At 43.6% G+C, this 26,829-nt stretch overlaps 1 protein-coding gene across 3 annotated transcripts in view; it reads left to right on the forward strand.

Moving 5' to 3' along the window:
- The window catches only part of FIG4 (FIG4 phosphoinositide 5-phosphatase), a 131,497-nt gene extending 120,920 nt beyond the window's left edge, over positions 1-10,577 (forward strand). The window contains exons 23-24 of one of the 3 annotated variants that reach the window (XR_005789957.1): positions 10,001-10,242; positions 10,473-10,577. Coding sequence is in view for 1 of the 3 variants with exons in the window: in XM_040474362.1 (XP_040330296.1) it covers positions 10,001-10,178 (178 nt within the window). In the remaining 2 variants the exon portion in view is untranslated. Of the gene's footprint in view, positions 1-10,000; positions 10,251-10,472 lie in introns of those variants that run through there. The other 2 variants (XM_040474363.1, XM_040474362.1) reach the window with 2 other exon arrangements.
- Positions 10,578-26,829: the final 16,252 nt, after the last annotated feature.

Genomic DNA, 26,829 nt, shown 5'->3' on the forward strand with positions numbered 1-26,829 from the left:
CTAATAACATGGTTTAATTTCCCAGTACATGGGTAAGCGCTTGCCCCTGAAGCCTGTCACCTTTATTCTATCTACCCAAAGACATGTGAAAATGTCCTGGAGGGCAAGGCAGCAGATAATGTGAGTGCTTACCTATATTTCCCATGTTGAACTTGGCATGACAGGTATGTCAAAGTGAGTATAGGCAGTGCCTGCTTTCTTGGATCCCAGAATACAGGGGTCTGTTTTGCTTTTTGTTTTATTAGAGGTGATTTGAAGATTGACACGTTCCTCTTGATTTCAGCCTAGTAACTTTGTTAATCTCTCTGAGTCACTGTTTCTCACGTCTAAAGAAGAATAAGGACCCACCCCTTCTGCCTCACCAGTGTTTTTTGAGCAACTTTGATAGCTTTACACCCCACTAGAAAGCACTCCAACTTCCTTTCAGTTTTTTTGTCCATTTATAGAGTATCTGAAGAAAGGAATTTAAGAGCAATCTTCTGATGGGAAGTCTATCATTTCCCACCATCCTGTCAAATGACTGCTTCCCTATCGTTTCAGATAATTCAAAACACACTAAATTCATGTTCTGAATTTACAAACCCAAGATAAAATCTGATTCCGTAACCAGACATCATTCGTTCATTCAATGAATAATTATTGAGCACTTACTGTATGCCAGGTGCTCTTCTGGGCATTGAAATTAAAGAGGTGATCAGAATGGGGGTTACATTCCTAGTAAGTATATAAATATATAAATAAAAGATCAGAAAGTGATAAATGCTATAGATATATTAGGATAATGGGCTTAGAAAGACATAAAAGAACCCAAAATTCATGAGGAAAAAATAGGAAAAAGATTCTAAAACAGTCTGACCAAAAGAACTTTCTGTGGTGATGGAAATAATTCTATATCTGTGCTATGTAAAACAGTGGCCATTAGCTGCATGTGGCTATCAGGCACTTGAAATGTGACCAGTGCTACTAAGGAACTACTTTTAAAGTTTATTTAATTTCAATTAAGTTTAAGTAGCCACATGCAGCTAACGGCCGCCATATTGGACAGGTGCAGTTTGAGAGCCATGTTTTGGAGTTAGGTGTCTATACTTAAGCACAGAATGTGGTGTCTATACTTATGCACAGAATGTGAGCAATATGCAATGTTCTCTAGATTTTTTTTTTTTTCATGTCTTAACAGAGCTTTAATAATCTTAATTAAGGTATCTGGTGGTCTCTTTTTTTTTTTTTTCATGTTCTCTAGATTTTTAATGTGATAAAGCAAACACATTCTCTATCATCTTGGTAAAATAGATTCGTGACTAGGCTTCAATATATGAGTACCTTACTGGAAAGATACAAGCAATCTAATAAGACAGCTAAAGAGAAGCAATGGACAATTATATGTATAAATACATATCTATATATAGATATAGATATAGATATAGATATAGATATTTGTGGATACATATGTGTGGATGCCATATATAGATATATAGATATAGATACATATATATATGGCATATATATATCTATATATATCCACACACTGAAGGCTAAAGGCTCTGAGGAGTATTAAAGGCTATAAAGAGAGATTTATTTCACAGTGATGTGTACTATAGACCCCTCTGCTGGTTATGTGATAAAGGCTAGTATTTTCTAATAGAAATTCTAAAACCTGCAGAAAGACAAATAGACCAATAACCAAGGGCTGGTACTATTAAGGCATTTGCTGAGGTTTTGTTCCTCTGGGACCAGAGCATCTGATCAATTTTGAATCTGCTCTTGTTATGGTTTTCCTCAGAAAGCAGAGGAAATCATGAAAGAAATGACCTAATGCCCATTATCTGTAAATAAAGCAGTTGGTCAAGATCTTCTATAAGGTCCTCTTTAGATCTAGTAGTCTTTTGATACTGTGACTCAGTTATGACCAACAAAGAATCATTTTGGTAATGTGAAAGAAAGAACCTTGGGGAAAAAAACTTGAAGTTTGTGGTAGCAACAGAAGGGAAAGATACTTTGTGACCAGAACCATTACTAAATTTTCTGGAAATGTCAGATGGTGTTTGATGTATGCCAGAATGCTAATCATATGCAAAAGTATCACATATATAATACTATTTAAATTATACAAATGCCGTCCAGTTTTTCAATCACCAGCCACAAATTATCATGACATCACTAAATTCAGAAGACGTTTCAGTCTGACCAATTAAATGTTTTCTTGTCAGATCAACATGTTTATTGACTATTCAATATGTGTTAGAAAAAAGCCTCAACAGGAATTGAACTTTAAAAGGGACTTAGGGCACCTGGGGGTTTAGTTGGTTAAGCGTCCAACTTGGGGTCAGGTTCGAGCCCTGCATCAGGCTCTGTGCTGACAGCTCAGAGCCTAGAGCCTGCTTCGGATTCTGTGTCCCTCTCTTGTTCTGCCCTCTCCCACTCATGCTGTCTCTCTCTCTCTCGCTCTCGCTCTCTCTCTCTCTCAAGAATAAATAAAATTAAAAAAAAAATTTTAAGGGACTCAAACATTAGTTCTGCATGCAAGTGTAAGATACAGTTGTTATCAGACATGGTCGTATTATAACCAAGCAAGTAATACAACATTTAAGAAAGAGCATGAGCGGGGCGCCTGGGTGGCGCAGTCGGTTAAGCGTCCGACTTCAGCCAGGTCACGATCTTGCGGTCCGTGAGTTCGAGCCCCGCGTCAGGCTCTGGGCTGATGGCTCAGAGCCTGGAGCCTGTTTCCGATTCTGTGTCTTCCTCTCTCTCTGCCCCTCCCCCGTTCATGCTCTGTCTCTCTCTGTCCCAAAAATAAATAAACGTTGAAAAAAAAAATTAAAAAAAAAAAAAAAAGAAAGAGCATGAGGGCGCCTGCATGGCTCAGTCGGTTAAGTGGCCGACTTTGGCTCAGATCATGATCTCAAGGTTCGTGAGTTTGAGCCCCACGTTGGGCTCTTTGCTGACCGCTTGGAGCCTGCTTTGGATTCTGTTTCTCCCTTTCTCTCTGCCCCCTACCCCACTTGCAATCTCTCTCTCTCCCTCTCTCTCTCGCTCTCAAACATAAATAAACATTATTTTTTTTTTTTTAGAAAGAGTATTAAAGGGCACCAAAGAAAGCATTTTCCATAAAAACACGTGGTGTGTCTTAAGAACTTCTTCCTGAAGTGTTTCTCTTCTGTGAATGGGAACTGCAGTTAAGGCTAAATGTCATCAGTCCTTGGTGTTTGAGCGCACTGAGCAATGTGGGTTAAGTAGCCCATAAATGAATGGGCAAATATATTATTTTAAATAAGACTTTAACATTCCTTGAGGGGAAATACAGAGCTTTTCTTGAGGATGGAACTAGGTCCTGTAGATAAAAAGAAATGAGCCTGCAAATTTGTAATTATAATATTTTATCTCCAGAAATACTGCTGGCATTTGAATTAGGGGCAGTAGGTTTTATCCCTTTGGGGGCTGTGAGGAGAAGTTGAAAAAAAAAATTCCCTGTGTTTATGGCCAGGAGGGAAAAGTGGAACCATTTTCTCCACCATGAAAATGCAATAAAAGGCCAACTCTCTCTACTGGAATGAATAAAAGAAAGTAGTTTCACAATTTCCACATCATTTGGTGTTTAAATACTGGTCTTTTCATCTAGAAACAGATGGCATCGAAGCGAATAAAAAGACTCTTCTGTGTAGTATTGAAAGCATTATTGTGTATTCCGTCTCTTTCCAGTACCCTCAGAGACAAGGTGCTGATTGGCAGCCCCTTGTGAGGGTCTTGGAGGTTTTTATATTTCTTTCCCACCTTGGAAATGTGTAAGCCAATGGAGAAATCAGACGTGTTCCTCATCAGGAAATGTGTGGTGCATCTAATATTACTGCTTGTATCTTGCAATTAAACGTCAAATTAGGGTTCTCGATGGAAGGTTAGCACGGTATATATTTGAAAGGAGAATTCTTGTTTAAACGTGTTCAGTACTGCTGACCGACCACAAGTAAGATCTTATTTAGCATTTTAGATCCATTCTGGTCTCCTTAGACCAGACCAAAGAATCTCAAACTTTAGTGAGTGTCAGAATCCCTGGAAGGCTTGTTAAACATCTTTGCTAGGCCCCACCTTCGGAGATTCTGATTCAGTAGGTCTGGAGGAGGACGTGAGAGTTTGTATCTCGAACAAGTTCCCAGATGATGCTAGTGCTCCTGGTCTGGGGACCACACTTGGAGAACCACTGCCTTAAGACCATGGGGAGCTTCTTGTGACTGGCTTCTTGATGGCCAAGTAAAATGAAGAAACAAAAGTGTCTTGTGTGTTTCTGTTTCTCCTTCCTCATTTTTCTGATTATGCCAACAATATTGGGTATGTCTTAAGCTTCTTCATTATCATTTTGTTGGGGTTTTTTTCCACCATTTTGGCCTTGTATTTTATTATTTAGAAATTTCCAGCAGAACTATCATTAAGTATCTTTGTCAGGAGATGCCTATGAGAATCTAAATTGGAAACAGGGACAGGCAGGCCTGTCAGCTCTTCCTACAAAACCACACAACACAGGAACAATAACCAGCCAAGCCTCGAGGTACAAGATGATTGACCATTATAGTCCAGTAGCCTCCATGTGCTGATTTAGGTGAACAACAAAAACTTTGCAGATGTAGATTTTTAAAAAAAAAATTTTTTTTTTAATGTTTGTTTATTTTTGAAAGACACAGAATCTAAGCAGGCTCCACGCTCTGAGCTGTCAACACAGAGCCTGATGTGGGGCTCGAACTCACGAACCATGAGATCGTGACCTGAGCTAAAGTCAGACGCTTAACTGACTGAGCCACCCAGGCGCCCCGTAAACCCAATTTCATGTACTCGTCCACAGCAGCCAAGCTACCAGACACTTTGACTAGTTATGAGCTAGGAAATGGACTGAATTCAGTTTGAAACAATTCAACAGACCCTACGGGAGGGGACTGGCATGGGTGGGAGGGACTTGACTGGGGTCAAGTCCTTGAGGATGCCCTTCCCTCACTGGGACGTCTTCAGTGTTTCCTTGTCCCTGCTGTCACCAACAGGGGGCGATGTGTGTAAAGGCTCAGTCAAGCCCTTGCTAGAGAGCAGTTGTTGGCTAACAGCAGGATGGATCCACATGTCAGCAAGCAGAATCTGTCCACATGACTGGGACAGGCTGTACCCTGTGTCCCTGAAGTCCAGATGGGGGTCGCAGCCTAAGCATGTTTGAGAGGACCCTTCACCCCCAAAACCCTCACTACCTGTTGCTCTATGTGCAGAGTCCTCACTACCTGCTACATGCTCCCAAGTGGAGATTTGGTTCAGCTTGGAGCCTGGCTCACACCCGCTCTTCCCCTGCAGGACCCTTTGACCATGACCGTAGCCCCCAGGACCTGTCACAACCTAGCCTGACACCCAGTCCAGCCTCGCATGCTACTGCATTCACCATTCTTGTCTAAGAGACAGGCTGTCTGCCTGCAGGCCAGAAGGGTGGGCCCTGTCTGTGCCTCCAGTAGACTTCCAGGCTCTCCTATTTGAGAAACTACATTTCCATACCACTCATGGTCTTATTTCACAGATCATGGTGGTGAGTTTAGGATTTCTAGTCCTTGCCGTGGTTACCATACATGTCCTGACACCTTCTTGTTTTTTCAGGTCTGAAACATCTCCCCCGACATACCCTGGTTGTTTTAAACCCTAAATGACCCTTCTAAGAGCAACAGCGGATTCAGAGGATGCCGGCCACATGTGCTGAGCAAGTCCCCTCTACTTTGGTTGCTTCAAAAAAACAGGGCTTCGGGGCACCTGGGTGGCTCAGTCAGTTAGGTGTACGACTTCAGCTCAGGTCATGATCTCGCAGTCTGTGGGTTCGGGCCCCGCATTGGGCACTGTGCTGACAGCTTAGAGCCTGGAGCCTGCTTCAGTTTTTGTGTCTCCTCCTCTCTCTGCCCCTCCCATGCTCGCACTGTGTCTCTCTATCTCTTTCAAAGGTAAATAAACATCAAAAAAACAAAAACAAAAAAAAAACCAGGGCTTCTACGATATCCCCAATTCACTTTTACTCAGAAGAGAAGTGCCCCCAGCATCAAGGCACAAAGACAGCAGTCACTTGGGGCCAAATGACAATGAGAATGACCAGTCACCTTCATGAGGTCTGAGGCAGAGTCACTGGGGAAGACAAGTTCATTTTGGCATGGACAGGCATCAGAAGGAAGGCTCAATACCAGGGTCTCCCTTTGGCCCCAAGCAGTCCTCAGAATAGAAAGAGACTTCGAATCTAGAAGCACAAAAAAGACAAAGGCAATAGTTAATGCATTTTCTGACTCCCTACTTGTTTTGACACCAGAGTGAGGTAGCGTTGGAGCCCTAAACCCACCTGCCACTCAATCTGATACCATTTCAGGCTGATGTTTGGCATTTCATATTGAGTGTTTGTAATAGTGCCCATTACTCTATGCTGCAGTGAAGCAGTGGACCAAGAAGTAGGGTGAGGACTCCTGACTGATTTACTGGCAAGAAAGCAAAGGCACTGGGTAGAAGTGGCTGGTCTGTGACCCTTATCACGGTTGTCCGGGCCCTACATCCATGGGCAGTTGGCAGGCCCTGGTGCTGTTACCTCCCACAGCCTGCCCACCTGTATATTCAGCTGAGGCCTCTGAAGGATAAAACAATTACTTGGTCACTTGGCATGTCCCCTTTCTCTCTCTCTTTTTTTTAATATGAAATTTATTGGCAAATTGGTTTCCATACAACACCCAGTGCTCATCCCAATAGGTGCCCTCCTCAATGCCCATCACCCACCCTCCCCTCCCTCCCACCCCCCATCAACCCTCAGTTTGTTCTCAGTCTTTAAAGAGTCTCTTAAGGTTTGCCTCCTTCCCTCTTTGTAACTTTTTTTCCCCCTTCTCCTCCCCCATGGTCTTCTGTTAAGTTTCTCAGGATCCACATAAGAGTGAAAACATATGGTATCTGTCTTTCTCTGTATGACTTATTTCACTTAGTATAACACTCTCCATTTCCATCCACATTGCTACAAAGGGCCATGTTTCATTCTTTATCCGTTCGTCAGTTGATGTACATTTAGGCTCTTTCCATAATTTGGCTATTGTTGAAAGTGCTGCTATAAACATTGGGGTACAAGTGCCCCTATGCATCAGCACTCCTGTATCCCTTGGGTAAATTCCTAGCAGTGCTATTGCTGGGTCATAGGGTAGATCTATTTTCAATTTTGTGAGGAATCTTCACACTGTTTTCTAGAGTGGCTGCACCAGTTTGCATTCCCACCAATAGTGCATTCCCACCAATTCCTTTCTCAACTCATTAAGATTTAGTGCTCAGACTAGGGATGTCTGGTGTGATTCCTGCCAGAGAGGTCTTTGTTAATGCACAAAGGGTTCTGGGCAAAGATTCGGCTTCAAAGACAGGACAGAAACCAGTAGTCCCATTTTTAAATTGACTTTAAGCATTTCATCTTAAAATGGAGAGTATAATCCCAATGGTTCCTGCCTTCCAGGATGAATGTGAAAATTAAGTAAGATTTGAGAAGGGAAAGAGACTAGACAGGTGTAGATGGTGTGGTTCAAGAGTAGTTGCTGTGGCTGGTGCTTTGATGACAATCTCTAGAAACCCTAGTGGAGTCTCCATTTTTAAAATGGTTCAGGTTTAAAAGGTTTGACCCTGAATATTATCACCCACTAAAGAATTGTAGCATTTCAGTTTGACTTATGTAAATGACTGTAGAGTTGCTGTGCTTTTGTGAGGGAAGATTGAGGAGAATAGTTCACATATTAATCATCCTAATTGTTCATCATTGTAATGTGTTATCCACAGACATTAGAAGAACTGTAATTTGTGTATTTTGAAGAACGCTCTTAAACCAGGCTGGAGGACAGATTGAGATGCAGATGTCTCAGGACTCTTTCACCTTGGTCTTTCATTTTTTTAACTTTGTGTAAATCATTTTCCTTTGGTTTTTACTTCAATAAGGTTACGTTCTAAGATTGTGTGAAATTATTTAAGTGCTTTGAAAAAAGGGGAGTGTTTGACAAATGATATACCAGATTTGAATTGAAATATATTTACCTTGAAGTGAAAACCATTGAGGTTGGCTTCCAGAAAGAATATTCCACCTCCAGTTATATTTTATTTTAATGTAATTTAATGCATCTCCAGCCGTGGCAGGATGTGTAAAGGCAAAGCACAGTGAGCTTTGCTTTCTGGGTAAGAAAGACCCACATTTGATTGAAACGTATCCTTTGAGGATGGGGGCATTACAGTACAGCTCCTGTCTTCCACTGTGTGTCTGCACTTCCAAATGTCTCTTGAAATGCTGACGTTCCTAGTTCAGACCTAGCTGGGGCTGAGGCCCAATTCTGCTTCTGATGGTAGGGAATCTCCCCCTGCTTCAGGGGTCCCAGCTAACGCATCCAGGATGCCTTCCTGATGCCTCTGCTACAAGGAGTAAGGCTAGGTCCCAGCCCAGCACAGTAGATTCTTCAGATCTTGTCTCTGTGTTATTTTGGTTCCCTGGCAGAAGAAGTACCCCCCACCCCACAGGGCCAGCCCTGGGCTAAGTCCCTCACAACAACATTTTAGTTTTTTTTTTTTTCAATGTTTATTTATTCTGAGAGAGAGAGGGGGCGGGGAGGGGGGAGAGAGGGAGAGACACAGAATCCGAAGCAGGCTCCGGGCTCTGAGCTGTCAGCACAGAGCCCGATGTGGGGCCCAAACCCACGAACTGCAAGATTATGACCAGAGCTGAAGTTGGGCGCTTAACCGACTGAGCCACCCAGATGCCCCAACAACATTTTAGTTTACTATCGTCCCCATCAGTAGCCCCCTTCTTGACCTTTCTTTCACACTCTACACACATACTCACTGTGCATCACACCTGACTTGGTTGACTCATCCTTTGAGGGCCTGCTCTCAGCTAAGGATGCAATGACTAGTGGGTGCTCAGCCTTCAATGAGTAAAGGTTGTGTCAGATACCACGCTGCATTTTGACAAGGCTTTTCTGGAGACAGCACCTTCCCCAATGGATAGATGGAAATTTCAAGCATTAACTTAGGCTAGGTGGATGGGAATGGAGGGATATTTTTGGACGAAGAGATTCTTGTGTGCTTTTCCATGCCCCAGAAAGGAAGGAAGCTGCCTGTTACAGATCCGAAATCTCTCATCAGAAGCCTGAGGCCAGATGTGTTTCAGAATTCAGAATTTTGGACTTGTTAGCATAACAAGATGGTACATCCCCAGTGTGATCTGAGGACTTGTCTGGTAATTAAACACATTAATATTCACATGAAGTGGGATCAGTATTGTTGGTTCAGGTTAGGATGTGCCACCAAATGAATTTCAATTGGGTCAGGTTTTACCACCAACGTGACATTTGGTTATTAAAGCTTGTAGGATTTCAGAATTGCAGATAAGGAATTACTATGCACCTGTAATCATTAACAATAGTTCACATTTACTGAGCACTTACAGTTTGCCAGGCATTATGCTAAGTGAGCACATTATACATATAAACTTATTTGCTCTTCTTATCAATGTAAGGAAGAAATTAGTATCCCTTTACTGATTCCTACTAAATCTTCCTTTAAAAACTGTTGATGACTGTTAGAACAAATAAATGAACTCAATAAAGTTTCAGGGTACAAAATTAATATACAAAAAAAAAAAAGTTCGGTTCCTATCATGTGTCAAGGAGCAAAAAATTTATAGCCCCCACCTAAAGTTACTCTAGTCTAGTGAAGGAGGCAGATGGGTGCACAGACATAGGTGTACCTGAGGCACAGGAACAGAGAAAGGTACCCATCTAGCCTGCGCTTCAGGGAAGGCTCCCTGGGCAGGCTCTGGCCCAGCTCTGTCCTCTGGGCAAGGGAGGAAGTCAGCCCAGGGGAGGGGACAGGGGAGATCACCACCACCACTTATTATTAAGTCTGCATGTTCAAGGTCAGTGGCTCTTGAATGCTTTGCAGTCATAGCTCCCTGTGGGTCCTTTATTTTCTTTAATGTAGCCATGTCTCCTCTTCTCTTCTATAGAACACCTATCTCAGCTTTCTCACAAGACAACATCTATGAAGTACAGCCTCCAAGGGTAGACAGAAAATCTACAGAGATCTTCCAAGCCCACATCCAGGCCAGTCAAGGTATCATGCAGCCTCTTGGAAAGGAAGATACTTCCATGTACCGAGAATACATCAGGAACCGCTACCTGTGAAGAGAAAACAGGTCCCCCCATGAATTTGCCTACATTGTAATCTGTTTTATCTCCTCTTAAAAAGTTAATTTCCGGGGTGCCTGGGTGGCGCAGTCGGTTAAGTGTCCGACTTCAGCCAGGTCACGATCTCGCGGTCCGTGAGTTCGAGCCCCGCGTCGGGCTCTGGGCTGATGGCTCGGAGCCTGGAGCCTGTTTCCGATTCTGTGTCTCCCTCTCTCTCTGCCCCTCCCCCGTTCATGCTCTGTCTCTCTCTGTCCCAAAAATAAATAAAAACATTGGAAAAAAAAAAAAAAGTTAATTTCCCGGGAGTCCTTTACATCTGAAAGTTTTTCCTCTTTTTGTAACTGGTGAACTACAAATTACAGGAAATAAAGAAATGCTTAAATATTTTGCTGTCAATGCCTTTGCTTTATTTTAGAAATACTTCTATAAATGCAGTCAATATAGGGGCACCTGGGTGGCTCAGTCGATTGAGCGTCCACCTTGGGCCAGGTCATGATCTCACATTTACGGGTTCAAGCCCCATAGTCGGCTCTGTGCTGCTAGCTCAGAGCCTGGAGCCTGCTTTGGATTCTGTGTCTCCCTATCTCTCTGCCTTCCCCCTGCTTGAGCTCTGTCTCTCTGTCTCTCAAAAAATAAAATAAAAAATGTTAAAAAAATTTCTTTAAATAATAAAAATATTAAAAAAAAAAAAAGAAATGCAGTCAATATAGTATCACACCATAATTAAGAAATTAACAGGTATTTGTTGAGTATCTGCTGTGTGCTAGGCACTATGGTAGAGTCTGGGAGTATCACAGTAAGGAAAACAGGCCAAAAAACCCATCTCTCATGTAAAATGAGGTCAGATTATTTTTCTTTGTAGTTAACATATTTTTTTATGTATTCTGACTTTATGTTAGCTTTGTGTTGTTTTTTTTTTTTTAATTTTTTTTTTAACGTTTATTTATTTTTGAGACAGAGACAGAGCATGAACGGGGGAGGGTCAGAGAGAGGGAGACACAGAATCTGAAACAGGCTCCAGGCTCTGAGCTGTCAGCACAGAGCCCGACGTGGGGCTCGAACTCACGGACCGTGAGATCATGACCTGAGCTGAGGTCGGCCACTTAACCGACTGAGCCACCCAGGCGCCCCTAGCTTTGTGTTTTGATAAAAAAATTGTATGTTAACTTTGTGTTTTTTGAAAGCTCTTGTCCTTAGGAACTAAACAGTGAAATATTTATGGATAAAGGGACAAGATGTCAACAAAGTGCCCTCCAATGGTTCAGGAGAAAAGAACAAATGGAGCAAAATCTTAACAATCAGTAAATCTGGGAAAGAGTAAATGGCATTTTTTGAACAATTCCTGTAATTTTTCCATAAATATGAAATGATATCAAAATAAAACATTAAAAATGAGTTTCCCTGCATAACTTTTGTGGTGTGCAGTTGTGTTACCCAGTGTGACCTTTGGTGTCCAGTCGGGTGACTTGTCACTTGCACATGGCTTGTTCTCTGTATAGCCAAACGTAACACGGACAACTTCCTGCATTTTCCAACAGTTTAACACAAATGGTGTGATCTCATTACACCTATGCTTGGTTGATAAGTTGTCTCAGTTCTCCCTTCTCATAAATAAAATAGGGAAGAAAACCAAGCTGTCTAATGAGAGAAGGAAAACTGACTGTCTAAATGACCTTTAAGGTGTCTCCAACCCTGAGATGCTGGAATTCTGTGGAAGGTTCTACACTGCAGGGAAAAAGCCCCTAACTAGCAGACATTTTGAGTCGATGTCATCATAAAACCAGGATTAGAGAGTGACAACAGGCAACAGAAAATTTGTATTGGCGTAGTTTTATTACCTACCGCGATAGCTTGCTGCTGCATGTAGGAGGTCACCTGAGTCTTCCCAAGTCAAAAAATATTCCCAAATTCCTTAAGAAATGTCAAGTCCAACCACTGACCTTAATTTTTAACATGGCTTCTTGGAGGTCTATCTCCTTATGATGAGAATACAGTCCTTGTGAAGATCTGGAATCGAAGTCTTCTTTCCTAACCTTCTTTAGCTATGAAGGAAGGCTAAGAATGCCTACTTTGTTGATGTGGAGTTTAGAGATAATGTATGTGAAGCATGTAGCCACGGTTCCTGGCCTGTAAATGAGGTTCAGTAAATGGATAGCTGCTGTGATGCCGTAGGGGTGGCTGGTGATGGTGGCCGTGCAGACCGTGTTCTCAGCGTAAGGCAGCTGCTTAAACATGATTAACATGATTTTTAACATAACAGATTAACGTTATTTTGACATAACAAAGATGGTACTGAACTATTGATTTTGACATTAATTCAGATTACTTCAACTCTAGCTGTACAAGGGAGACCTTACAAATTGATAGCAAAGTAGACGTAACATTAAACCTCTGGAAAGAGGTTCATGACCCCAAGGAGCACGTAAATGAAGTGAACACACCTACGAAGACACTAAAAAGCTAATATGTGAAAGAAAGTGTAGAGGCTGCTCTAATTTTTAGACCCAAAGAAAAGAAACACATACTGGTGAAGAGCATGAGCTGTGACTCCTATCACTTACAAGTAATCCCCAAGCCTCAATGTTGTCATCTAGTATAGAGTGTAGTTGAAAGAAATAAGAGAATACCTATAAAGCATGGGGCGTGGTATCTATCACATGGTAAATGCTCAGTAAATGTAGCTGGATAAGATCACTGATAATGGGCATTCGCCACCACCTGCCAATCTGGTGGCCGAGCATCCTCTCAGAGCAAGACCATGTATCCACTCTCCCCATGCCATAGTCACTAAGACAGGAGAAGCCTTCCTACTTCCGCCTGGCATTGTCGATTTTAATTCTTTAAATCAAGCAGTATGAATGAACCTTGAAACACAGTAGATCATCAATTGAAATATCAGCAAAGAACGATGACATTCTATGAAATAAAATCTTGTTGACCGTATTATCCCACCCAAGAGCAAACTAAAAACATTCACATTAAAATTCAGTGTGAACTTCTTAGGAGTGGTAGCGGGAGACATGCTCTCTTAAAGCCACTTTGTATCCGTCCAGACTCCACTGACAGTAGAGGAAGCTATGTCTTACTTTGTCAAACTGAGAGATGCTTTTGATCTTGGTTGAGCTTTTCCAGCTTACATGGCTGCTGTCGTGCTGTTGAGAAGGCTGGAAGGATCAACTGCAAAAATGATCCAGCATGAAAAATCATTCTTTCATCGTGAGGCAAAATCCCTATGACTGTTACCTTTCCTCAGAAGAGTATGATTTTAGATGTTGTGGATCCAAATTGAAATTATATTATGTGACTTCCATTTCTCCATAAAAAAAAAAAAAACTCCTGTCAGAATTCAAATAGATTTTATTCTTCTCTTATATGTGAATAAATCAGTTGCCACTCAAAGATGAGATTCCAACTTTGTTGGATTTCGGCAGGCGGAGAGTTTGAAAATCATACTGTATCTTATTATATGTTTCACAGTTAAGCTTTTGTCCCCAACTCCGTGAGTTTTCTCCTTCCTAGAATTTGCCGCATACTGAGTCAGAAATGTTTTCTCCTTTTGGGAAACGATGTACCTTACAGTCGTCCTCACACGTGCCGTTGGGGCTGGCTGGTCAGAATACATTGCTCAGAGTGGCCAGCGAAGGCAAAGCTGGCCTCTCATCCCAACCATGTTTTTCTTGCAAGTCACGTTTTGCTTTTTTAAAATCAATCTAAAGATGCATTCCCTTTTTCTGGTTTGCCCCCCTGGCATGTTTTATTTGTTCTTGCTGAGATCTGTACCGCCTCTCAGAATCTCTCCTGCCTGACAAACAATAGGGCTAACTGATTATTATTATGGCTAAATGAATCCTTTACTGAAGGAAAAATGATCTATTTTTACCTCTTTATTGAGACTTAATTCACTCCCTTTGGAAGAGGTGATGGATCACTCTGGAAACTGCACGTGTTCTGACGTGCTCCTAGTGAAGGTCAGGTCTGCACGCACAAGAGCAGCTTTCTCCAAAACACTCTTGAGTTCCCCTTTCATTTTCACAAGCTAGAGGGTCATTTACTAACAAAGAACAGTAAGCTACCATTTAACTCTTGCTACCCACACACAAAATATTTTGTGGGTTCATTTCTTTAGTCCATTCATCTGAGTGGACTCCAATGTAATTGCCATCCAACTGGTAAATAAAAACTAGTCTGAACTGATTCTCTGTAATTGAAGAAGACTTTTCATAAATAAAATCACAAAACTAAACCACTTGTATTAGTTTATAGAGAAAAAAAACAGGACTCAGTAAATGTAGGATTTGCTAAACTAGGCAGCAGCCAAGATGCTGATCAAAGCAAGAGAAACATGGCATGATTGTTGGTGGGAATGCAAGCTGGCAGAACCACTCTGGAAAACGGTATGGAGGTTCCTCAAAAAATTAAAAATAGAACTACCCTACGACCCAGCAATTGCACTACTAGGTATTTATCCAAGGGATAGAGGTGTGCTGTTTCAAAGGGACACATGCACCCCAATGTTTATAGCAGCACTATCAACAACAGCCAAAGTATGGAAAGAGCCCAAATGTCCATCGATGGATGAATGGATAAAGAAGATGTGGTATATACATACAATGGAGTATTACTTGGCAATCAAAAAGAATGAAATCTTGCATTTGCAACTACGTGGATGGAACTGGAGGGTATTATGCTAAGCGAAATTAGAGAAAGACAAATATCATATGACTTCACTCACATGAGGACTTTAAGAGACAAAACAGATGAACATAAGGAAAGGAAACAAAAATAAAAACAGGGAGGGGGACAAAACAGAAGAGACTCATAAATATGGAGAACAAACTGAGGGTTACTGGAGGGGGTGTGGGAGGGGGGATGGGCTTAATGGGTAAGGGACATTAAGGAATCTCCTCCTGAAATCATTGTCGCACTATATGCTAATTTAAATTTAAAAAAACTAAATTAAAAAAAAAAAAGAAACATGGCATGGCTGACCGGAAGAGGGTCACAAATCCTGTTGCCCCAAGGTTAGTTACAGAAACAAGGGAAGTGCCACCATCTGCACTTTCTTTGCTGCTGAAAGGTAAATCATTTCAGCACTCCCCCCAGTAACCATTTTTCCTTTTACAGTGGGAATTATAATTTAAATACAAAATTGTCTTCTCTTCCCTTGTCCCTCTCCTCACCCATCAATCGTTATACTTAGGAGGTGATTAGGCTGATGATAAAATTTACCATCTCGTCCCAAAGTGGCAGATTATCTAAGCTGGGCATATCCCAAAGATCCAGCAGTCAGGGAACAGTAGTGTCATGACATCATCTCTGGTGACTATAGTTGGATGGGATTCTGGATGATTTCCCCTGGGGAGGGAATATGTAGGGATCTCTAGCTTATGTTAGAAGACACTTCCGGAAGTGTATAGGGGGAGGAAGAAGGTGTGTGTGTGTGTGTGCTGGACAGCTAGGGTTCAAGTGTGTGCCTATTCACGCCCTCTTCTGTGGAGTGCCTCTCCACTCCTCCCACTATGATCCTTCCCTCTGACCCAGAGTCGTCAGGGCAGGGCAGGAGAGTAAGAAGAAATTGCTCTCCACTGCTCCTTTTTTTCTTGAATTTGTTGAACATCAGTAGTATGCTTGGAACCAAGCTAGCTGCTGGAGTTTGAGTTAAGGATGAAGAAGATTGTTCCTTGCCCTGAGGAGCCTGCAGCATAGAGGGAAAGATGCCTAAACAATCTCGTACAAAATGATTTCTCAAGATCACTGCTCTGTGCAAAGCCTCTGGTGACTAGATTTGCAAGATAGTAAGGGGATTTTTTCTTTTTTTTTCCAGAGAGAGAGAGAGAGAATCCTAAGCAGGTGGGAAGAGGAAGAGAGAGAGATAATCCTAAGCAGGCTCCAAGTTGAGGGCAGAGCCCAATTCAGGGCTCGATCCCACAACCCTGAGATCATGACCTGAGCCAAAAGCAAGAGGCAATGCTCAACCAACTGAGCTACCCAGGTGCCCCAATGAGGGAAATTTTTATTGAACCCGATTTTTTTAAGTTTATTTATTTATTTTGAGAGAGAGTGAGTGGGAGGAGGGGCAGAGAAAGAGGGAGAAAGAATCCCAAGCAGGCTCTGCACCGTAAGTGCAGAGCCCAGTGGGGGCTCGAACCCAACAAACCGTGAGGTCATGACCTGGGCCAAAATCCAGAGTCAGACACCTAACCGAATGAGTCACTCAGGTGCTCTTTACTGAACTTGATTTTAAATGAATGAGTAGAAACCTGACAAGGAAGGATAGCGGAGAGGGCACTCAAAAGACCAGTAGGAACAAGGAGAGCAGCCTATTTGGGGGACCAGAAAGTCATTTGGCATTGCTGGACAGAGGGATGGTGGTGGAAGGAAAGGAAGGTGATGGGAAGGGAAAGGTCAGGAAAAAGGTTGGAAAGATAAATCAGGTGAGATTGTGAAGGGCCTGATAGGCTAATAGCAGTGGTTCTCAAACTTTTTGTTCTCGGAACCCCATTACAATCCTAACAATTATTCAAGACCTCCAAAGAGCTTTTATTTATATGGGTCCTATCTACCAGCATTTACCACATTCAGAAACTGTTAATTCTTATATGCTTATGAATTCATTAAAAATTGCAATAGGAGTGCCTGGGTGGCTCAGTCAGTTAAGCATCTGACTTTGGCTCAGGTCATGATCTCACAGCTCACGAGTTCAAGCCCGCATTGGACTCTGTGCTGATGGCTCAGAGCCTGAGGCCTACTTCGGATTCTGTGTCCTACTCTCTGTCTTCCGCTCCCCCCACTCATGATCTGTCTCTCCCTCTCCCTGAAAAATAAATAAATAAATCAACAAACATTTAAAAAATAGCAATAATAGAACCATCCCATGGTAACATAAATAGTATATTTTTAATAAAAAATAACTTTTCCAAAACAAAACAAAAAAAATTAACCCATCACATATCAACAGAAATGTCTTTTTGTGTGTGTGAAAAGTACCTTTTGCAAAAAAAATTTTAATAAAGATTGGCATTGTTTTACATTTTCAGATCTTTTTAATGTCTGGCTTAATGAAAGACAGTTGGGGTCTACTACCTTCTACATTGAGTCTGTTTTAATATGTTGTTTTGGTTAAAACATATGAAGAAAATCCATCCTCACACAGACACAAAGTTGACAAAAGGAAAAGTAGTTTAATAATAGTCCTTTGGGATTATTGTGGATATCCTTTCTTACTATTCCCAAACTCAGTAAGCGGTAGTTTCTTAAAGGTTAGGTGTATTGTGAAATCTGAAACTACATCAAGGAACTTTTTCATTGTGACATTAAAATTGGTATATCCTAGAATGGATCTTTCACCCAAGCTTGATTTTGTGACATCACACATTGGTCATTTGGAAAATTTTGGTTCACCGAGATAGGCGGATCTTCCAAATGTTGACATTCCGCTGTGTTCCGTAGAGTGTGTTACGTGTCTATCTCCCCAAGAAGATGGAGTGCTGGGAGAGCAGAGCTGAGACACATTCCTCTGCAACTCCCAGCCCAGAGTCCCTCTAGCTGTCACTCAGTGCACACTGTCAAGTGAATGCTTGAGGGCGACTCTGGCAACCATATGACACAGTGGAGGCTCAGGACCAGCTCAGAACCAGCAGGAGACCTGAATCATCCTCTTGTCTTTGAGTGTCTAACCCATTAAAACAATATTAATTCATTCCTCTTTAAAAGACATCCAAGGGAGATTTGACTATATCTTCCTTTAAGCCCTCACCCCCTGACCTGTTACATGCCTCTATCTGCTACCACCAGGGGTGTGCTGTGTATGGACCATAAGTCTTGTCTTTCTGGAGAAAAGGGATTTATGTGAATACAGATATTAATTTTATTTATCACATCCAAAAGAGTCAGCCAGTGCTGAACCCTAACTTTGTTGGTTAAGGTCATTGTAACAGTAACAGTATTGATAAAGTTGAAAAATCTTCACTGTATATGTTTTTATCCTAGGTATTTACTTTTGATGGCTTTATAGCAGCAAATGTACTCTAGAGATTATATTAATTGCGCTTTTTTAAAAACTATTCATTGAACTATGAAGAATTATATCATAACTTTCCACTTCCAGATGAACTGTAAAGGTCTGGGTTTTTCCAAGAGATATGGATAATAATTTTGTTACATTTGGCATTGCCTCAATAAAGTCTAATGCCTCTGAAAAACCAATTTGAGAAAAGATACCACATGTTGGCAAATCACATGTGATAAAAGCTTTTATGAATCTCTCTTCCCTGATTATGAAGTCATCTTTAATTCAGTTCAATAAAACATTTAATTTTGTCCGTGTCTTCAGAGAGAGAAATTCACAGGTCAGCTTGTTCACAGAAAACATTTAGTAAATGGAAGTATATGACCTTTCTAATCATCATTTTAGGTCAATTAAGGTTATGTAAAAAAATCTATTTTATCTTTTCCTTATGAAATCTTGGGGACAGGGATTGAAATCTTTGGGATAATGGAATTAAATTTCTCTATAAATCCTCAGTCTTCTGCATTAAAAAAAATTTTGTCTATTCAGGAAACTCAAATTACTACCTGCATTAAGGATTTCTCTTTTACATACTTATCAGGGTGAACTTAAGATTTTTTTTTTTTTAACAAAATCAACCTGTAGGGGGTTGGCAGTACTGTGAAAGGACTCGTCTGAATCTGAATCAGACCTGCTGTAAGTGGAAATGTCCCACTCACACTTACCTGGGAGCCTTCCTGTACTCCAAGGGGCTGGGACCAATCCAGGACAAATAGGAAACTACTTTTTCCTTTAACAGTGGCACTAATCTCCTTTTTATGCCCAGGGGTGCGGTATTTTTGATTCATGATCTTGGCTCGTGGGGAGGGAGCCATTTTAAGGGTTTCCACTCAGCCATGCTTACTCTGAGTATTCTTTTTTTTTCTTTTTAATATTTATTTATTTTGGGGACAGTGCAAGTGAGGGAGGGGCAGAAAGAGGGGGACAGAGGATCCAAAGAGGGCTCTGCACTGACAGGCTGACAGCAGCGAGCCTGATGTGGGGCTTGAAATTACAACCCATGAGATCATGACCTGAGCCGAAGTCAGGCGCTCAACCGACTGAACCACCCAGGCGCCCCTCTGAGAATTCTTATCCTGGAGTCCAAGGATCCAGTGTGGAGATTACTCCAATTACCAAGTATATCAGTTCCAATTACACACTCAAGGTCTGGGGAAGTGGCCACCGCAGACCCAGTGGGTCCAAGGTGAGCTGGACTATAGTGTAGTCTGCATTTATTACCTGGCCTCTGTGAGGGGCTACTCACTCTAACGGGGGGGAGGGGGGACAAGGGGGCAGGGGGACGATGACAGGTTGCATCTCCAGATGTCAGTGTCAACCCAGCTCCTGGTCTAAGAGTCATTGAAATGTCTGGGTCACTCTCTTTCCCCAGTGTCTTGTCACACAACCACATGGCCATAGGTGACTTTGAGGGAAGTCAGGGTGAAATGCCATGGAATATACCTGCTGTGTGTGGCAGTGCCCTTGTCTCTGCAGATGCAGCCACGTCCTCAGTCGGTGGGTACTAGCAATGAAGTCACTCAGGTCTGGGAACTGAGCAAAGGATTGTGGCTTTTTATTTTTACTGTGACCTTTTTTTTGTTTTTATTGGGGTGTCCTCAGCCTCCTGCTCCTTCACTCTTTCTCTGCTTGTTAAGTAGCATCCTTGCTGGCCGCCCATCTACTTTTCCCCCAAGGACATCATGCTTTCTCACCTTTACCTCGTGGGGCGAGCCCCTTAGCTGCTGGTCCCACTTTATTGATCATCGCAGCAATCGCGGCCTCCTGGCTCGGGCAGGTAAGGGCTGCCCGCTGACCCCCACCAACCCCCTGGTTATCAGCAAGCTCAGCTCTGCGACCACTTCTCCTACCTATGTGAAGTCCCAGCCTGCCATAGGAGGCCTCTACAGCACTTCCCAACAATGCCAGTGTCCTTCTCACCAGCCCATTCCTGATGGCCTTGCTGACGGGTATGTCTTCTGGCCTCACAAATCCATTCCAGGATTTCCACTTCCTTGAGTCTCTTTATTCCCTCCTCTAATAACTACCAGGGCAATTCAAGCATTTCCACTTTGCTCAGCATGGATCATCACTCTCCCTGGGCTTCTAAGAGCCATCCTAGCGGCGATTTGCCTCATCCTATAGGCTCCCTGCCAGGGAACTAAATCCTGTATCCTGAGGAAGAGTCCCCAAGTCAGTGTATTCTTGCTTACCTAGTCTTACATTCTGGCCTATTGATCAACCCCCTCGATAGATACAATGATTTAGGCATCAAAATCCAGTTCTAACACACTCTCCTGGCTCCTACCACCCACTCTGACTATTATAGCTCCTTTGGTGTAGAGTCGCTCTTATCCCTCACCTGCCTAGCACATCCCCAACCAGGTTATACTGGGATTTAACCCTGATTATAGGCCCGGTGACCAGGCCAGAAGCTGTAAGGGCAACTCCTGAGGGGTCGCCTGTTGCCCTGATAGGAACAGGCCTCTGCAGAACGTTCTAGCATGAGGGAAGTGCTAGCTCTTCCTAACAAGAATTTTGCAAGCCCTGAGAGTTCAGGAGGTCTGCAGAGCCAGTATCCACCCAGAGGCATCCATCTCGATGTTTCTTTCCCATATTTCAGAGTCCCAGAGTTTCTCAACCAAGTAGCATAACCAACCTGCCTTGACTGAGCACTTAAGCATTTCTGGAGCTCTGTGACTCAACTCTTTAAACCCCACTATGCTGCTTGGCTGTGTCTGCTCTTCCACTGTTGAAGGGAAAGGCCACTCTTCGGCAACCCAAGAGGCCCTCTGGCTCTCACATTCAGCTTTTAGCTGGTTGTTCCTGGCTTTCAATTTCTCATTATCCCTTGTAGAGCGTCAGTTCCACCCGGCAGTAACCAGCCATCCCCACTGTTCTTGTGGGCACTCTTCCAGCCATGTCTTCCCTGTGCCTACGTCACCACACCCAGGCTTTCACCTCTACCAGGACGGTTTCCCCAGGTCACCACCGATGAAATCTTCAGCATTTGTGCACTGCTCGGGTATGTGGAGCACAACGTCCCCTTTACCCACCAGGATGTGTGTGAATTTATCTTAATGCCCATTTTCTTGAGTTATTCCTGGCGAGGGTTTCCAGAGAAAATACCAAACACTCAGTTAAATTTGGATTTCAGGTTAACAGTGAATGTTTTTAGCATAAATGTATTCCATGCAAAATTTGGGACATACTTACGCTTTAAAAATGTCTTAATAATCTAAAACTCAAGTGTCACAGGTTATCCTGTATTTTCATTTGCTAAACCTGACAACCGTCCTCCCAGTACTGCTTATGTTAGTTCGGGTCTCCAAGAAGCAGAATAGGTTTACTGGGGATGTGTCTGTGAAGGATAAAGGAGATGGACCCAGAGAAGTCTCTGACACCTGTGAAGGGGAAGAGGGACAGAAAAAGGATTGCGTAAGAAGAGTCCCAGACTCCTGCACGGTTCAAGGAGGGTTTGGCCAAGCTGCTGGGGAGTCCTCAAGCCAAAATCACCCATCAGAGGGGTTCTGCATCACCCCCCCCCCCCCCCCGCCGACCTTGTTCAGTGTATCTGGGAGCAGCCCGTAGGAATGTGGCCTTGGCAAATTGCAATGGTGATCCCAGAGGGGCGGTAGCTGAGGCTGTCAATCAACTATGCTCCCCGTGGAAGGAGATCTGAACAGCCTCAGACTGGTCACTGTGTGTAGCAGGATTCTTGTAAAAAAAGAGTCCTGACACTGAGGCTTTTCTTTCCAGGAAGCAACTTTATTCCTGCCGGCAATGATCTGTTGGGTCCATCCCCAAACATCTGAGCCCCAAACGCCGTGTAGTGTAGTTTTTTAATATATTTTTTTTTACTTCTTTGTCTCCTGTATACGGTAACACAAACATGTAGTCTGATTCAAGTGATCTCATGTTACAAGGTTGTGAGGGATGTTGTCACATGTGCATATAGCCAGGTTGCCTTGAAGTTTTTTTTTCTTTCTTTAGGGAGGGGACCCTGCCACACTGTCAGTTCAGGTCCTTAAGGCAGCAGCACCAAGTGAGGAATGTGAGAGGTTTATTGGAGGCAAGGCTGTGACAGATTGAAGGACAGAAAGCAAAACTGGGCAGTGAAAGCCTTCAGACTGCAACGTCAATCTGACCTCCATGCGAGGAAACGGTGAAGGAAGCAGAATTTGGCAGAGACTATGACCGTGATGCAGGTATGACAAAGTTCTGTCCAACCCGAAGGGGAGTTCCAGAGAAAGATTGCCCAGGAAGGAGCCCCATGCTGAAAAGAGATGACTAGACCCTAGTACCTTCACCTGCCCCATCATTGACTAGAGACTGTCCACAAAGAGCATCTTAGCTCCAACGATGTGCAGCTGCAGCTAAGGGCTGTCAGCCAACTGCACTCCTCACAGCTAGATGGCAAATTCTCAAAGGTAGATCTGAATGGTGTACCTGCATGGCTACCACAGTCACCACTGCACAGAGTTCTGCACCATTTATTAAGTACCCGTGACTGTATCCACGCAGGGACTACCACCATGAGTAAGACCTGGTAACATCCCTGTCCTCAGGAGCTTATGGTTTAGCTGGGCAGGGAGGAAAACAGAAGGAAATAATTCTAATACAGTGTAGGAAGGTAGCGGTGCTGACATACTATAATTTCAGGGTATGTTATTGGCCCAGGCTCAGCCATTAGGTTGCTGACGACTTTCAAAAGGTATGATTACTTCTCTGAGGCAGCATACATAGTGGTTAGGCTATAGGATTTAGAGTCAGAGATCCTGGGTTCAAATCCCTGGTCCCGTGCTTAGGGAACTGCAACTTTGGACAGTGTTCAACCTCTGTGGGCCTAGTTTTCTATTTCTATTACATGGCGTAGGAAGACTTTTACAATAGCATGAACCTCATTTTCTTTACCATAAGGATTACATGAGACATTTCGTATAAAGAGTTTAGAATTCCTGGCCTGTAACAAGCACTTTAAATACTAGTATCATTACTAGCAAACTCAAGGCCATCGGAGATCCTACAGCTGGGGAATACTTAGCTGAAAATTTGAGAAGTCTACAAAGGTTAGGCAGTCCTCTACAGCTCAGAACCCAGTTCCACTCTGATTTAAAGATGAGATGTGCAGTGGGAGGTGGTGAGAGGTGAAGCAGCTGATCTCAAGAAGTTTCTGACAACAGTGTGAACACACAGGTGCTGAGGAGCAGGGATCCAGACTCAGACATCCACCCATCCCTCCCTCCCTCCATCCACCCATCCATCCACCTATTGTTCCATCCCTCCACCCATCCCTCCATCCACATACCCATCCACCCACCCATCTATCCATCCACCCATCCCTCCCTCCCTCCCCCCCTACATCCCTCCCTCCCACCATGGGTGTCACTAAACTTCTGCCGATTGACAGTGCTCTTGTCGAGTGGATATATATCCAAGAAAAGTGGGGCCTAGAATGGTTCTTTCATCCATACAAGCCTCCCAGACTCTTTTCTGGACTAGGAAATATTTGCAAAAGTAAAAGGTACAGAACTGCCAAGACTGGGATTTGGGGAAAATGTTACGGGCTCAGAAGGATAGCCTGAACTAGATGGGAGGCAACCTGTCCTTGCAGGGAGGGCATGATTGGTTGGCTTTATCCATATGCATAGAGCAAAGTGGAGCATTTTTATTCACTGCAGTTCCAGGGGGCAAATTCTCATGAGGAAAATCGCCAGAAGAAGATTATATACATGCTGGGAGCATGGAATGCATGAGCAGTGAGGCGTGGTGGGGAAGCAAACACGGAGCACATAATGGCAAGAGAAGTCTTCACTGGGGGATGGCGTGCAGGGAAGGAAGGCTGAGGTCGAGACTGATAGAAGAGTCTTAAAAGGATTGTCAAGAAATGAGTTCAAGAAGGGATTTCACCAGGTTTTAAGTGTATGTGTATTTTTAAAAATAAGCCTATTTTACAAAAATATATATATCTGGTACTACTTTTTTGTTTGTTTGTTTAATTTTATTTTGGAGAGAGAGGGAAAGCATGAGTGAGGGAGAGGGGCAGAGGGAGAGGGAAGGGCACAGAGAGAGGGAGAGAGAGAGAAGGAGAGAGAGAAAGTCTTAAACAGGTTCCACACCAACACGGGGCTCGATTCCATGACCCTGGGATCATGACCCGAGCCAAAATCGAGAGTCAAACACTTAACTGACTGAGCCACCCAGGCACCCCAGGGGACACCCAGGCGCCCCTCACTGAGACTGGTCCTAGAGGTAACCAAGTTGTCTTTGGGTTACACACAGCTTCCCCCAAAGCTGGCACAGTAACAGGGGCTGACGCCTTGGGTTAGAACCTGTTTCTGCAGGGCTGTGGGGGAGGGGGGAGATGGCGGTGGTGACAGCAGCCCAGTCTCTCCTTAGCCAGGCTGCAGACTTGGTGCAGTCCTCCTGGGCCACAGCACTGTGAAGCACAGCTGAGACTGCTTCTCTGACCAGACATGCAGCACCTTCCAGAACCACAGGAGTTAGACATTCTGGTGGCTGGACTGCACAGTTCAGGACAAATGACCCCAAGACTTTCCCTTCACTTAAAGCACACAGATAAGGATGGGACAGGATGCTTTCCAGCCTTTTGGATACAGTCCACCCCTTGGGCCCTCTCCACCAAGAACTTCTCTGGGAGAAGGGAACAGATAGAATAAGCCCCTAACCTCAGATTAGCAAACGTCGGAATTCCAACTCCTGGGGATGGCATGTGTTTATGAAAGAAAGGGGGAAGTTTCTCTTTATTGGGGGTGGGGGCAGGGCAAGCCAGGCCCTGAGTAACTGGAGGAGGCCAACAGGACCAAGTTGCTCACTATGGCAGGCCAAGTTTAGAACAGCATATGCCAGTGAGGGCAGCAAAACTCCTCACCAGGGGTTGGATGCTTCCCTTAACACTGCAAAGAGACCATTTCCTTTTCATTTTAAGAAGTCATTCTGTTATGTGAACATTCTTAGGTCATTTTAAAATTATATATTCCCTTTTAAGCAACTGGAATCTGTCCAAATGGGAGGGTCTACCTCCAGTTCTACAAACATTTTTTGAGTACTTATCAGGTGCCAGACATGTGCTGAGGGGCAGATCTTGAAATGCAGTTTGAGGCCCAATTCTGACTAGAAGCTGCTCATTGTTAGAGGAGCCAGAGCAGCCTGGTCTGTCTGACATGCAATTTGGGACTCTGAGGAGAGTGGAATCGGGGCTCTTGGTTGCCCCAGTCTTGTGACTATCCCGTTTAGTACATGTCAACTCCATGGGTTTTGAATGAAAACGGGCTATGAGGCAGTTACTTTGTATGTAACAGTGCACTGAGGTCATTTTCAAATTTAAAAGTGCCTACATATTTGAAAAAATGGATATGCATTCCTCAACATGAGAAGGCTTTCTGAATGGAACTTCTGAGGCCAACAGTGTTAGCTCTTTCTTTGGGAAATAGGTCATGATACAGCATGTGGAACTTGGGGTGTGACAGACATTTCCTGTGGAGAAATACGTAGGAGGACTCCCTTCTTCTGTTGGAAAGCAGCATTCTCTGGGGCCCATGTGGAATGGAGAGTTCTGCCCAGCTTCATGGGGTGGGGGTTGCCCGCCAAAGAGCATGAAAGGAGGAACACTGCGGGAAGGTGGAGCCATGGTGCCCAATCTGGCTGATGGGAGCTCCAGTACCTGGGAGGTAGCCCAACTAGCCAAACCTGAGCCCTGAATAACTCCTCAGCCTTAGGAGTGAGCCACAAATCTCCCCTTCCAGACACACTTCCAGAGATGAGCATTCCCAGGGGCTTCTGAGCCAGATGTTTCTGGGCATTGGCCCTTCCCACCCCCTATCACAGAGCCACTAGCCTTCTGTGTAACTCTTCCTGTCTTAGGAGGTCCCCATCCTCCTCCAACTGAGGCCCCTAAAGACTATGAGAAGATGGCTGCCTTAGTAACATGAGTGCATCCATCACTTCTTAGCTTAAACACACCTCTAGCTAATTCATTCACCACACTTTTTTTTTTTTTTTGATGTATCTGCTATGTGCTACACTGAATGGAAGCAAAGACTGTAGCATTAGGGACCAGGTCTCTCCCAGTGTGTTTCTCAGTTCCCAAAAGGAAAAGTCAGCTCTTGCCATGTGGCACACAGTAGGACCATTAATTACAGGATTAGACCTGAACACCTACTATGCGCGAAGCTCTTTGCTAGAGACTGGGAATACAATGGCAAGCCAAACATTGCTTTCCTCAAGGCGTCTACGGTCCAATAGGGAAGACAGGTGAGGAAAGGGCAAGTGCCAAACATCATAATATCTGCTAAGTACAGGGAATCAGGGGAGAGCACGCAGGAGGGCACCCAGGCCAGCACAATTTTGCTGTAGGTAGAGATTAATACTTAAAACAAGGCTTTGTGTGGACACATTATCCAGATGTGCAGGAATCCCTTCACAAATGTGCTGTTGGTTTTTACGCAGTGCGTAGAACTCATTTAATGACCGCTGAGTGTTCATACAGCAGGGCTGTGTTGTTAGAAGGGGAGCTGGGCTGATTGGGCCCGGGTGATGTGGAGCAGGTACCTCTGCTGCACAGGTAAGAGGTGAGAAGTG

Source organism: Herpailurus yagouaroundi, unplaced genomic scaffold, assembly GCF_014898765.1.
Source record: "Herpailurus yagouaroundi ecotype Mexico unplaced genomic scaffold, PumYag 139, whole genome shotgun sequence".
Lineage (NCBI taxonomy): Eukaryota > Metazoa > Chordata > Mammalia > Carnivora > Felidae > Herpailurus > Herpailurus yagouaroundi.